The 15277-nt window shown below is 40.8% G+C and overlaps 1 protein-coding gene and 1 long non-coding RNA gene across 4 annotated transcripts in view; one reads left to right on the forward strand and one right to left on the reverse strand.

The window, feature by feature from the left end:
• UBE2W (ubiquitin conjugating enzyme E2 W) overlaps nt 1-1543 on the reverse strand; it is a 42113-nt gene extending 40570 nt beyond the window's left edge. For both annotated transcript variants that reach the window (XM_050941389.1, XM_050941388.1), the window contains exon 1: nt 1448-1543. In XM_050941389.1, the coding sequence (XP_050797346.1) occupies nt 1448-1462 (15 nt within the window). In that variant the 5' untranslated portion in view covers nt 1463-1543. The remainder of the gene's footprint in view (nt 1-1447) is intronic.
• Nucleotides 1544-1659: 116 nt separating this feature from the next.
• LOC127045417 (uncharacterized) lies at nt 1660-5363 on the forward strand. Of its 2 annotated transcripts, XR_007772679.1 has the most exons (3): nt 1678-1984; nt 2377-2434; nt 4270-5363. It is a non-coding gene; the product is annotated as an uncharacterized LOC127045417 (long non-coding RNA). The 2 variants fall into 2 exon arrangements; XR_007772678.1 differs by lacking the exon at nt 2377-2434 and having other exon boundaries at nt 1660-1984.
• The last annotated feature ends 9914 nt before the right edge of the window (nt 5364-15277 follow it).

A 15277-nucleotide genomic window follows, 5' to 3' on the forward strand; every position in this document is an offset into this window, starting at 1 on the left:
CCACCAAAGTACCCTAATGCTATTCCATTTTAACACAGTTGTACTTTGCTCCAGGCACTGGATGAGTCAGGTTATAAGAGGGGAAGAAGTAACAGAAATAGAAATGTCTGTACACCAGGGAGCGCAGTTTTCAGAGAGATGCATTCCTTGCTTGCAGTGGTGAGGCCCTGGTACCATAGTGAGGAGGGTGCCAGGTTACATGGGCAGCCCTAACTACATTTCCTGGTTTTCAGATGTCTGAGTTTGACATACCACCAAGCAATCTTAATTCATGGTAACCAGGTTTTTTTTATTTTGGCCACTGACTTAATTTGTTTCACTTTGAAATCCACTGGCTCAGAAGGGAAAAGTGAAAAACAAAAGGGAAAAGATAAGAAATTGGGCAGAGGACACTGCTCCAGAAAGGAAAGAGAAAAGGCAAAAGTAGTATTAATTTTTAGAGATAAATGAGATGTGAAAATGTGTTAAGAAAAAAGGCACCACTTTGTTATGAGTGAGATAAACATGAACAGTCTTGGAACTGAATTATCACTTGTCTCCCTTCTCAGAGCATTTCATAACCCTGTCTTAACACTGTAAACGTGGACGCTTCTGCCTTCAAATTTAGTTTGTTGCACAGAGCAAGTAATCTAAACCTCCACAGCTGTTTTGACTGCAACCATCTAAATACTTCTCCACAAAAGGTAGAGAGAAAAAAAATTCTAGTAAAAACTTGTCACAGCAGCAGGACGTTTCATATTATTACACCCACTGCAGCCCAGCCCGAGCAGGCATCCTGCTGTTCCCTCTAATGCGGAAGACGCCCCTTCTCACCCGCCACCGATTCCTGGTGTCAAGGCTGTCTTTTCGTGAGACCCATCTCAACCTCAGGCTGCCATGCCCTCTCCTCTCTTCATAAACTCCCTTAGGAAGACTTTGGAAGTCTCTCTGCAGTACCCTGTATGAGCCTTACATGCACCCAGAGGACAGGAAGGGGGTTGTTTCTATCACATCCTCCATTCCTTACACACTGGGGGAGCAGGGAGAATCTCTTCCTCACCTTCACCCCCCCGGGGAGCTGGAGATCTTCTCCACCACACCTCTTCCTCATATGGAGGAGCGTATCTCTCTACCAGAGCCTCCCCCCGCAACACACACTCACATACACACACTCACTTCCCTGCGGGCGGGGTGCCTGCCACATCCCTCACATACACACACCAGGTGTGTGTGTGGGGGGGGAAGGTTATAGTGCTCCCCATGCCCCGGAGAGAGAAACCTCCCCTCCATCCACGGACACCCCGGAGCCTCCCCACCAACCGCCGCCCCTCCCGCAGCTTCCCCTGCCCAGCTGCCTCGAACTTCCCCTCCCACCAGGAGCTGCTCCGGTCACCCGGAAACGCCGCTCTCCCTACTCCAGCGTCCCGCCCGGCGACCCTCCTCCCCGGCTCCGCCACAAACTCCTCACCTGCATGGACGCCATGATGGATCCGCCCCCCTCGCCTCTGCGCCGCCGCCGCCAGCGGGGACCCGAAGAGAGAGACACGCAGCGGCACCCCGCCCCCTCCCGCCAGGTCACGTGGGGCCACAAGCCGAAGGCAGGAGGCCGCATGCGCCAAGCGGCCAGAGGTCGGGGCTGCGCTAGGTATCGGCCACGCCCCGACAGGGTGTCACATCGCTGCGAGGCGAGGGGTGTGAGGCGGCCTGTGCGCGGCGCAGGGCCCGGGCCACCCCGGGCCCAGCGGCACCGCCTGGGAAGCGCTCGGCCCCCGGACTGGAGCCAGCGGAGCAGGAGCGCGCCCTGAGCGGCCGGGCGACGGCTGGGCGGGGTGCTCGGCCGCAGGAGAGCCCCTGGGCCCGCCTGGGTGCGGGGCCTCTGGGGAGCAGGGGCTCGCCACCGCCCTCCCGTTCTGTTCGCCCAGCGGCAGCTCCATGGGGGGAGTTGAGCAATATTTCGGGTTGCCAGTTTTGGTTGGATCTGTTCTAGGAGGTGTTTTCACATGAGGTAATCTTGAATTAAAGATGAAGCTTTAATTCCTGGAGACTCCAGGACAATCCTGGAGGGTTGGCATTGGATACAGACTGCTACCGCAGCTGCCTGCAGGGAAAGCTGCAGCGAGGTCACATGAGCATTTAGTCTCTGTCCATTTCTCGAAAACTCTAGCTGGTCTCTACTGAGCATGTGCAAATTGTAATGTTTTAAATGCTTAAATTATAACTTTGTTAAAGGTGGATAGATTTTCCTGGAGGCAGCAGACATCAGGACGCTGAGATGAAGGTCATGTCCCCACTAAATATTCATACCGCTGTTCCAAAGCACAGGGGTGCCAGAGCTTCTCATTTTTGTTTAATGCATTTTTGTTTGTAGAACAATGTGTTTTTCTTTCACGTTCTCAGAAATATTCCAGAAGACTTCAGGCGGAGGGGAAACTTCAGCCCAAAGGGTTACATTTTGGTAAAGTTATATGCAACTGAAAACAGAGTGATATGTGGGGCAACCTTCATAATAGATAGGGCTACCAGTCCTGCCTCTATGCCCACGTCCAGACTAACCCGCGGCATCGGCGGGTTAAAATCGATAGCTTGGGGATCGATCTATCGCGTCTAGTCTGGACGCGATGTATCGATCCCCGAGCGCGCTTACATCGATTCCGGAACTCCATCAACCCGAACGGAGTTCCGGAATCGACACGGAGAGCAGCGGACATCGATGCCGCGCCGTCTGGACGAGTGAGTACCTCGATTTTAGAAATTCGACTTCAGCTACGTTATTCACGTAGCTGAAGTTGCGTATCTAAAATCGATTTTAATACCCTAGTCTGGACGTGGCCTAATAATAGTTATTCCCCTAGTGTTCCCTCCCAGACTGCCGGTCAGGTCTAGTATATGTCTGGGTGAATGCGTGAATGTGGCTGGCAAATCACCCATGAGATCCCATGATTTCCAGTGGCTTGTGTCACCACAGACAAATAACCTGGAAAGTTTCTAGTATGCTGCTGGGCAGCTCATCCCATTAGCTACTGTAGAAAATCTGCTGTGTCATCATCTAGTGGTCTCTAGACCACTAAGTCCTGGGTTCCTTTTATCCTATGTATTGCGGATCATGTAGATGCATTCAAATATTTTTGAGTGCATATGGCCAGACATATTTTGAATGGTGTACTTTAAAAACAAATCTTTTACATGCCTGTACATGCACAAACACCCCCCTTTAACTGTGCGAGTATTTTATGTTTAAAAAACACCTGTGGTTTGTTGGATTGTCCATTCAGTGATTGGAACTGGTCCTGTTACCAGAATTTGCCATCTTAATAAATCACTTGAGATTGTTGAGTCCAAAGCTGACTGCAAGGACTTACAAAGGGATCCCCCTAAACTGGGTGACTGGACAGTACCTGGAATATGGTGCATAGTTCTGGTCACCCTCTCTCAAAAAAGATATATTAGAATTTGGAAAAGTACAGAGAAGGGCAATGAGAATAATTAGGGGCATGGAATAGCTTCCATACAAGAAAAGAGTAAAAAGATTGAGGCTGTTCATCTTAAAAGAGACAACTAAGAGGAGGATATGATTGAGGTCTATAAAGTCAGGAAGATATGGGGAAAGTAAATAGGGAAGTGTTATTTACCCCTTCACATAACACAAGAACTAGGAGTCATTCAATGAAATTAATAAGCAGCAGGTTTAAAACAAACATAAGGAAGTACTTCTTCACATAATACATAGTCAACCCGTGGAACTTGTTGCTATGGGATGTTGTGAAGGACAAAGGTATAACTGGGTCCAAAAAATAATAAGTTCATGGGGAATAGGTCCATCAATGGCAATTTGCCACAATGGTCAGGAATGCAACCCCTTGCTCTGGGTGTTCCTAAACTTCCAAATGCCAGAAGATGCGACTGGCTGACAGGACAGATCACTCAATAATTGCCTGTTCTGTTTATTCCCTCTGAGGCATCTGGCTGCTGGCAGAGACAGGATACTGGGCGTGGGCTAGATGGACTAATAAGGCTATTCTTATAATCAAAGTAGGATTGAATTGTCTTCCATATTAGAAAGCATTGGATTTCAGAAAGTTTCAAAGGTTTGTTTTGTGGGAAAGTGGGCAGTTTTAGATGTTTTTATTGAATTGGAATAACACAAAGGTCATAAACCCTTTCTAACACACAAATAAAGCATATGAACGTAGGATATAGTGAAATACAAATGAACATGACTGAGTACACTCTTTGTGTGTAGAGAAAAGATATTTGTAAAACTCTATAACCTGTCTTTCTTTTTCTCCACAGATTATTTCAGTTGGGTTCTCCCTACACCTCCATGCAAAACATAACATGGAACTCTGATAGCAAAAGCTAAAAAATTGATTGTGCAGAAAAGAGAAATGCACAGTCCAACTCTGCAAAAAGTGTGTGACTGAAATTTGAGAAAGTGGGAACGGTTAAAAAAAAAAACAACCTCATTTCTGCATCACCAAAACAAAATGAAGTGTTCCCATTTAAATATTTGATGTATCTATCGAAAAAGAATACCTAATTATATCTATAACCTTTATCCTCCTTCACCTTTCTGCTGCATGTTAGATTAATGTAAAGTCCAGCATTTGGACTGTAAACTTTTTGGGGGTAGAAAGCTGTCTTCTGTGTGCTTCCCACTTAACCCATCTGTGGACACTATGAAATATCATCTCCACAGCTGTAGGGAGGAGAAGAAAGAGGTGAGAATGGGGAAGGCTGAAGTTTAATGGGTTGATGAAGGGAATAGATTTTTGATATATCGCGAAAGGGTAGCATTCACTGAAAACATTTGGTATATACATCTACAGATTATTTAATTTCAAAAGAGGATTTTGCAACAAAAAAAGAACATAGTCAGCTAATAGCTGTTGGAACTCCCTTCTCTTCACTGAAAGCATTTATGTTTTGAAAGCAAAGGTATGCCAATGCCTGATCAGCACATGTAAATTCTAGAAGGGGAGGGAGCCAGTAGCCTGCCAAAAGACTGAGAAAGAGGCTTTGAGATGCAATCTAGAAGCATTTTCACATTAAAATAAATGACAAGATCACATTTCCAAGTGAAATCCTGGTCACAGTGATGTTAGTGGGTGTAAACAACTTGAGGTGGGATTGATGTAGGGTTAACTTTGCTACTGCCCTTTTGACACAGTTAAAATATTAAATGAAACACCATAGTTAGTGTTACTAAGTCATGTTGTTTTACATGAACCAAAAAGTTTATCCTAAAATATGTTTTTAATGCCATAAGTTATACACATAGCAAGCATATCAAGTTTAGGCAATGGGCATGTGTTCAGCTGTAAATGTGCATATTGATTAGTCAACAGGTTCATAATTGCAATGGAATAAAACTGATTTGAAACCATTGTAATGAAATTCTTAATCCTGTTCCAGAAAACCCAGTTCAAGGTTGAAAGGGGGGGTGGGGTGGGATAGGGTGTGTGTGTGTGTGTGTGTTCCAGCACACACCCTACAGTGCAAACTAGATTTTATTTTGTATGTTCTACTATATATACATTGGAAAGAACTCTCTGCTAGTCACAATAGAACTGAGTAAATAACACAATGAATAGTTTATTCAGCAAATAATTTCATTTTTCTCAATTTGTTCATGAATAGGTCATGGAACTCTTTGTTCTAAAGTATTCACTAATTTAGACAGTGAAAAATTCTCTTTTGGAATATGATTCACAAACAATTGCACAAATTCTCAGTTTGCATTTCACCCCAATCCGGAGGACTGGCACAAGGCCCTACTTGTGGACTGTGCAGGGGAAGGGGGGCTGCCTACATGCCATGAGAAGAGACTTCATACCAGCCCTCCAGAAGATCACACCAAGGAGTAGGGCAAGGGAGGGATAGTGGATTTTCATTTATGCTTGTATAGTGATGCCAGTACTCTGTAAATAGTGCAGAAGGGCAGCTGGAAGACCAGCCATTATGGGAAGGTGGGAGGTCTAAGTGGCTGCTGAAAATAACCAACACAATGGATGAAATTCATTCTACTTATATAAAGCTTCAGTATTGGGCCTCTAAGGTCTGAGACTGCAGCAGCAAAGTTAACAGTTTTGCCATGGACTTCAATGGTGCACAATCACACTCTTAGAATCCAACTCCAAATTTTATACAGGGAGAATGAATTTCATGTATTGTGCTGGTTAGTTTCATAAATCATTTGGCATTGTTTCTGTTCCCTGATTAGTTACATAAGACACCCAGCCGTCCCAGTGAAAGTCATGAATGTTGTACTTGAATACATAATTAAAAAATTTTCAGTAAAGATTCAAGCATTCAGTGTTAATTCACTTTTCTTGATCATTTCTGTTAAAGCGTGAGAGGTTGAATGTTTAGAGAAAGCAAACCCAAAGGGGTTACAGCTATAGTCAAATTGAAATTTGCCTTTGGAATTCAAATGGTTATTTGTATACAATTTTTTCCATTATTTAACATGGTTATTTTCTCTCATGATGAGCGTATTGTTTGTTTTGATGTGAATAAGCGGTAAATAAAGGTTAAAAATAAAATATAAAACAAGTTTACTGAGTATTAATTTCTGATTTTAGTGACTATTAAAAGTATTTATATTAGAATTTGACAGGAAATGCACAGAATCACATTCGGTAAGGTGTTAGGTCCAGACCGGTTTTATTCCATCACTTTCCATCCCCCATTATCATCTATAAAGTTTTTGCGAGAGTGTTATAAAATTAACCTTTCACTTAAGTATTACTAGTGTCTTCAATATTTCAGATACTAAACTGCATATTACTGCAATTCCTTGCAAATTCTACCACTCCGGTCACGTTGCACCTTGTTTTCTTTTGTCCTGCCTCCTCCACCTTCACCTCTTATCTACTTATCCCACAGAAGTTACTTGTACAGTCACGTTAATCTCCCTGTGTTAGTCTAGTGGCCTAGCAACCATAATCTGCAGTGCCAGGAGGCCACATCTCACAAGTGAGGACTGCACACTTCACAAAGAAATTGTGTTTGTTTCCCGTTCGACCAGTTTGTTAATTTAAAGAAGAAGGATAGTGACCTGTGCAGTGCATTAGGAATTTCTCAGGAATAGAGGATCTTTTGAAGAATACAAACTGACTTCACCTACATAAAACCACCCACTGTACCTGCATCACTCCTGCAAATGAGGGAGAAGTGGAATCAAACCAGAAAATAGGAAAGAAAAATAAAATGAAAATACATGAGAAATGAAAGATGGCTAGAAGTAAGAAATACTCCTGAGTTTCTGCTGTGGCTAGTGTGTCTTTAAAAGGCATATCATTTTACTGTCTGTTGAAATCATTGACCTAGTGTTACTGTAACCTCAAGCTATACAAAGATAGGTAGGTAATCCCTTGTGCAATTTATGCCAAGCTTCTAGGCTGGGATTTTAAAAGAGAAGGGCATTAGGCAGCCAGGATAATAGTACTTCCTTACCTCACAGGAGTGTTGTAAGGATAAATGCAATTAAGGATTATGAGAAGCTCAGATATTTTAGAAGCTATATAAATACTGTAGATAGCTAGTGAATGATGGAATAAATGAAATAGTCATCTCCTTGAGTATTCTGGGATGTGAGGAGATAAGACATTAGCGATTATCTTCAAAAACTCATGGAACACGGGAGAGATTCCATAGGACTGGAAGAGGACAAATAAAGTGCCACTATATAAAAAGGGGAATAAGGACAACCCAGGCAACTATAAACTAGTCAGTTTAACTTCAGTACCCAGAAAAATAATAGAACAAATAATTAAGCAATTTGCAAACAACTAGAAGATAATAAGGTGATAAGTAATAGTCAACATGGATTTGACAAGAACAAATCACCTCAACCCAACCTAATAGCTTTCTTTGACAGGGTACGCTGCTTTGTGGATGGGGGAAGGGTGGGGGAAGAGTGCTATATCTTGACTTTAGTAAGCTTTTGATACAGTCTCACATGACCATCTCATAAACAAACTAGGGAAGTACTAGATGGAGCTACTATAAGGTGGGTGCATAAATGGTTGGAAAACCATTCCCAGTGCTTCACAGTCAAGCTGGAAGGGCATATCAAATGGGGTCCTGTAGGAAGTGGTCCTGGGTCCAGTTCTGTTCAATATCTTCATAAATGATATAAATAATGGCATAGAGACCACTTATAAAGTTTGTGGATGATACTGAGCTGGTGGGGTGGCAAGAGCTTTGGAAGATAGGATTAAAATTCAAAATGATCTGCATAAACTGGAGAAATGGTCTGAAGTAAACAGGATGAAATTGAATAAGGGCAAATCCAAAGTACTCCACTTAGGAAGGAACAATCAATTGCATAGATACAGAATGGGAAAGAACTGCCCAGGAAGGAGTACTGTAGAAAGGAATCGGGAGGTTATAGTGGAGAGAAAGCTAAATACGAGTCAACAGTGTAATGCTGTTGCAAAAAAAGCAAATACTGGGGTGTATTAGTAGGAGCGTTGTAAGCAAGACATGAGATGTAATTCTTCCATGCAACACCACACTGATAAGGTCTTAACTGGAGTACTGCGTCCCGTTCTGGGCGCCACAATTCAGGAAAAATATGGACAAATTGGTGAAAATCCAGAGAAGAGCAACAAAATGATTCAAGGTCTAAAAAACATGACCTATGAGGAAGGACTGAAAAAAATGGGCTTGGTCAGCCTGGAGAAGACTGAGGGGAGACAAGTTTTCAAGTACATAAAAGTCTGTTACAAGGAGGAGGGAGAAAAAATTGTTCTCTTTAACGGCTGAGGATAGAACAAGAAGCAACAGTCTTAAATTGCTGCAAGGGAGTGTAACAGGGTGCTCACTGCACCCCGCTGGTTCAGCCTCCCGGACCCACTTCACTGTGAGTCAGGACCACTCCAAGCTGGTGCAACACCCATGCTCTTTATTCCTGTGTCCGGTCCGCACCACCGTAGCAGAAGCCTCAATGGCAACAGGGTAGCTGCCATGCCTGGCTCCTTCTGAGCCTACTCCCCCTTCCTGGTCTCTGCCCCTGCCTTGGACTCATTGCCTCCCAAGCTTTTAGCCCTTGTTAAGGTGGCTGGCAGATATGGCCAGTTTCTAGGCCAGTCCTAGCTAGTTGCCCAGCCCCAACCCATTTCCCCTGATTGGGGCTGGAGTAGCAGGAGCCGATTAGGGCTTCCTCTGCCACAGAGAGGTTTAGGTTGGATAGTAGGAAACCTTCCTGTTAGCATAGTTAAGCACTTGAACAAAATTGCCTAGGGAGGTTGTGAAATTTCCAATCACTAGAGATTTTTAAGAACAGGTTAGACAAACATCTGCTAGGGATAGTCTAATTATTACTTAGTCCTGCCTTGAGAGCAGGGGCCTAGACTAGAAGACATAGATGTCCCTTCCAGTCCTACACTTCTATGATGGATACATCTCATTGAAAATGAATGTGAGTTGCGTACCTAACTCCTTTTTGCCTTTGAAAATCTTCTCATTAGTGACTTATTAGGGGGAGGGGGAGGGAGAGGGAGAGGGAGAGGAGAAGGGGAAGGATTAGTATGTTTAAAATATACTTCTGTACGTAGTTCTTCCAAAATCAGTTTTCATATTTGACAGTCAGTTGAAGAAAATAACCTTTTTCAGAACCAGCATAGTCAGTTATGTTAATTATGGCATACGTTGAACACAAGGGCTCAGAAGTTACTCATTGTTAATAGCTTTACGATACTCTATAGAAAGTACGGTCAATACTTAAATACATTTTTTACTTTTATTTTGAAAGTTTATGAACTAAAAGCCTTCAACATAAATCCAAACTGTATTTAAATGGCTTGTTAACTGCTTAATTGTAATCGATTCCAACCTTGTAACTGATAGAAAATGAGGAACTGAGAGAGATTAAAGCTATATAAAACAGCTTATAAAGCTAGTACATAGTTAAGATAAGACTGAAGGAGAAAAGATGACACGTTCATTATACAGCAGTATAATGGACTACAAGTTCATGAAACTTCAAAAGATGGTAGAGACCTCATATAAATACCAGAAAAGACTAAAAAGAACCTTGCACAATTCTGTGTTCCTTCTGATATGTAGCCTCTCCTCTTTGCAGTGTTAGCCAACAAGGTTACACCATCCTAAACAGAAGTACCCCCAATTAAATATTGGCAGATACAACAGAACAGCATATGGCAAAACAAGAAACCCTAGAAAAGGATGTTCTGAGCAAATGTTTATTGGCAGCATAAAATGCTGAAATTCCAAAAGCAGCAGGATGCCCCATGACTTTTGCATGTAGAGATAAATGGAGTTTAGGTTTTGAGAGCAAACCCCACAATAAACGTGCAGTTACAAATATGAAACCATAAAACAGATGCCTTCTTCTCTCATTGACTCTGAAAAGGAAATGCATACAGTAAACTAATATTTTAAAGGGACTCCACTTTATATGAAGAAAGATTTGGGTTCTGGATTAAACACAGCAGCTTTTCAAAAGTGAAGCAGTCAGATAGCCCATTTGAATAAATCAGCCCTGATGCTTTCAACAAATAGCTTCTCACAAACCAAACCATCATCTGGACAAGAAACAAGATGAGACAATTTTTATTTTTTTTAATAGTAGAAGAGCTGCACGTGTTTGAAGTTAGAAATTTTAAAATTTCTATTAACTCAACTGGCACAAACATTTATATACATGTACTTACACCCAGGGCCTAGGGCGCCAGGATTTGGGAGGGCGGCAGACTGCTCCGGTGGGCCTCCCGCAGGCGTGCCTGCTGAGGATCCGCTGGTCCCACGGCTCCGGTGGAGCATCTGCAGGCACGCCTGCGGCAGGTCCACCGGAGCTGCGGGACCAGCGGACCGTCTGCAGGAACGCCTGTGGGAGGTCCACTGGAGCAGCGGGACCGGCAAGCTGTCCCTGTGCCTAGGGCGCCAAAAACCCTGGCACTGCTCCTGCTTACATCAATTTAACCTTTGCTTAAATCAGTTTAGATTAGTAAGTTATAGAATTAATGAAAATCAGCATAATTTGCATCAGTAAATTATAGAATTAATCTAAACTGACTTAAGCAAAGGTTAAACTAGTGTAAGTGCATATACATTAGGGGTTGGAACCAGTTTAGCTACATCTATTTAAAACAGCTCTAAACTGATGCAATTTTTCCTACTGCAGACTAGGTCACAGAGCCTGCTGCTGAATTATTAGTAAGAGCTAAGATTGATCAAAGATAAACATCTTGCTAACTTTCTGTTGATTTCCTTAGGAAGGACCACAGAAATACTAGAACATGACTGCAGTAAAAATGCTGCTGTGAACTGAGGTTTCTACATCTATTGAGAACCATCAGATCTACAGTGCATCTTATCTACACACCAGCTTCACTGGATAAGTAACTTTTAGACCATACACATTAATTTAGAATAAAAAATTATGAATTAGGCAAAAGAAATACTTCTCAGAGGGTACTTAATTAGATTATGAAAAACTTGGAAGTGACTTAGATGTTAGTGAGACATTCACTGCAATCTACAACTTTCATGCAGCTCTCCAGAAATAATTTTGACGCAAACGATGGAGTGCAATGGACTGGAAAATCTGTTAGTTCAGCAAAACACTACTTCTACAGAAATAGTGTTTACATGCATTGAGAAGATAGCTGAAAGGAAGCATGCACGCTAAAAGCAGATCAATCTTAGGCATTTTTCTGATAAACATGTTTTGTGATATCACACCAAACAGAGCTTTTCAAAGCTCAGACAAGAGATAGTGAACTTGAGTTTTTAAGCTAAAGAATTCACTCATGTTTTAACATTTGGTTAGAGTGACAGAAGAGTTTATGGCAAACTAAGATTAGAGTTACATATTATCTATGGTTACACATCATGGTGATTTTCAAGAGAAGACAGTTACAGTGTTCAACTGTTAAACGAATATGAGAAGTTGGTGATATTTCTAGTGGGAAAGGAAAAGGCCCAACTGGAAAATTAATGCCTAACTGGCAAATAAATCAAAATCTCACTACAGAGGTAGTTATTCTAATTTAATACTACTCTGGAAATTGATTTTTGGAGCCAATATGGAACTGTAGATGCTTAATTCAGGTTTTTATTAGTTAACAGGATATCCAAATCATTCATCTCAACTTGGTAAACACTATCATTTAGTGTAATTACCAAAAACATATTATGTTGAACTAATGCAACTGTGTCAAACTTCCCGTCCACAAATGTAAATTGGGAGGTACTCAAAAACTTTAGGTTCATGGCACACAGTTAGACTGGTTAAACTAGTATGGTTTAAAAGGCGTTTACTGACTAGATAAAAAGTAACCTTTGTATCGTATTTTCCGTGTGGCTGCTCTAGTTAGGTTACTCACACAAGCTTCTCTCAAGAGTGAGTTGTCAGAAAAACTACTTTTTAATCTTCTTGGATGTATACCTTTAAACCACGTGCAACATATCGAGTTCACAGCATTACTATTTTCCTATAATATTGCCACCATTTAAGCGGCTTTTAAAAATAAATCCAATTCTAATAGAGTTGATGTTTGTCACAAAAGCATTCTTCAAAGCTGAACTACTTTTTCCATGGGGAAAAAAACCCCCAACCAAATGACATTTTACTGTTTGCTAACTGCAAAGCTTTGGTCCTTCTGTCTGAACAGAACATAGTCAAGTAATTTAAACCCAAACCTGATTCACCTTAAGATAAAAAGTTATTAGCATATTTCTCCCATTCAATTGTCAAGATTAAATTACACCCTCCCACTACCCTCCAACTAGAAGAAACCACTACTTTTGTAAGACCCATACAAGGACATTGTGCTTCCGCTGACTCTGCAGTAGCAGTTGAACTGTTCTAAGAGCTGTTGATACCAGATACACAAAAACACAACATCCCCTATGTTGGGACATAAAAGTTAAAATTAGAAGCAGGTTTGCCTCTGTTTCATTAGATGAAAGGTGTGGAAAACATTTACCATGTAAGCAGAAGATCTGTTCAGGTGCTGGGAAGGAAACCATTTTTTCCAAGCTTAATGGATATTACAAACAATCAAGAAAAACAGCAGGCAGTACCCATTGGCCAGGTAAGAAGATGTGAACTATACAAACACCAGCTGGAAAACTGAAGTGCTCATATTTCACACATTCTGAGACCATTTGGCAAGAAAAAACACTTTGAACTTTGGCTATATTTGCATAAACATTCATGTAGCTCAAAATGGTGGCCTAGTTAAACCTTGTGGCATACGTCCCTTGAACCTGGAGATTTAAAACAAAAACAAAGAAAAATTACATAGCCAGTTGAATGGAATTCTGATGGTTCAAGTGCAAAGCTCCTTTTGTGGCAGGTCATTGTACGTGGAAGATGATCAACCGTGAACAAATTAGAATTCTATGTAAGTTACAATGGAGTATTATGTCCTACAATCAAACCGGAAATATACACAACCAAAGAAGATTTATTTCCCAGCTATATTTAGCTGATGACTAGACTTGGGTAAATATTTATCATATGCTTTCAATTATGGCAAAATTACAGATGAGCATACCTTAAAGAGTTCATTTTGGCACCTGGTAGTCTAGATTCTTGTTAGTATATGGGGAAAAAAAGTGAGCTGAATTTAAGAATAGGCTCTTCTTAAATTTTTTCAATACTTTCCACTTCCAGATAAATTAGAAACGCTACATGGTTTAGCAGCAGTTTGCTTCTGTTATAACAAGCAGCACTTAAACATGGGAAAGTTCTGAACATCCTAAAGTCTATATATGATTTTGTTGAAAGGTTTTGGGTGGGTTATTTTATCCACACTGGTTTGCCCGTCTGTAACCCAAATATCAAGTTTACAATTTATTCATTGCATAATTGTGAATGTGATTCTGCATATAAAAATCTGCTTAAGAGATAAGCAGTCAAACCAAGGTTTAAAAAATTTCCATTATGAAATGCATTTAGAACTCAGGGAGTAAGTGTTGCAGGTTTCCATTTGTCTATCATCATACCCATGTCACTATCAAGTAAATTGCACTAGCTTCCCTCCTGCCCCCTTTTATTTATAGGTTAATTTTCTTAAGAGCAAGAAGATTCTGCGCAGTGCATTCGCGAACACTACTGCATTTCCCGGGTGCTCAAAGCCATTTTAACTTCTGCTTAATGTCTCATACCAATACCCAAAGCACAAAATAATTACACAAGAATACAATAGCTATTGCATCTTACTGCTGAAGTCAGATTTATCATCCTCTTCTAAGAAATATTTTGGTAGTAAAATTCTCCAGCCTGCCTCTTAAAGAAAGCAACTTATTGTCCCACTGTTCACCATGTTTGTTTTATGGAATCTTGTTTTGTGACATGAGAGAAGGAGTATGTTCAGTTCTTGCTGGTTATTGCCTGCCAAAGGACAATTACATGTTCCATTAAAAATGAGTTAATATTGTTGGCTTGCCAATCCTTTCCCCTTAAAATCTTAGTGTAAAATTTGGACATATTTAAGAGATCTATGAAAGATTCTCAAACATCTGTTTAATACCCCTTTACTTCAATGAAGAATGAAAGAGCCACCAATATTCAGCTTTTCTTGTATAAACAATGGGGAGGCAGGGGAGAGGGGGATAAACAAAAAAGAGGGAAAAGAACTACCTCTTTGGTAGCCATATTTAGGAAGTTTAAAAGGCTTTGATCTAAGAGTAAATACAGAGTTTACATAACTAATCACAAACAGTGGAAAAGAGCCATTATAGGCTATTATAAATCTTGTATATTAGGGCAAGTGACAGTACATTATGAATAAACTTACATTTTATATAGAACAGAAGAGAGTATACATACACTAGTTAGCATTAGCTACTAACATGGCTCTTTAATTCTTTCTAATTCCACTATCAGAAGAGCTGCATTTTTATTAGACAAGTGACCTGAACATTTTAAATTATTCAGAGGGGTGAGGTAAGTTATGACTGAAAAATAAATCGGGTATACTTTTCCATTTCTAAAAACATAGCTAAATTTTAATAAAAATGATAAAAAGTTATCCTAGATACTGTTTTCAGCCCAACGTGAATGTTTACGCCAGTTTACAAATCCTTGAAAAGGGGATTTATAATACAAGTGCTAACATAACTAAAGTTCTAACTATGCTAAAGGGACAATTACCCTGTAAGGTGATAAAGTTCAGAGATTTAGAAATTGCAACAATAAGAGAAAGTTAGAAATGCTAAACACCTACACATTTAGCTAATATTAGCTTTTAAGTAGCATCGGCTTAAACTCCAGTATTTTAAAGGATCATTGCATTAAAAGAAAGTTCTGCCACATCTAAAG

This window comes from Gopherus flavomarginatus, chromosome 2 (assembly GCF_025201925.1).
Source record: "Gopherus flavomarginatus isolate rGopFla2 chromosome 2, rGopFla2.mat.asm, whole genome shotgun sequence".
Classification (NCBI taxonomy): domain Eukaryota; kingdom Metazoa; phylum Chordata; order Testudines; family Testudinidae; genus Gopherus; species Gopherus flavomarginatus.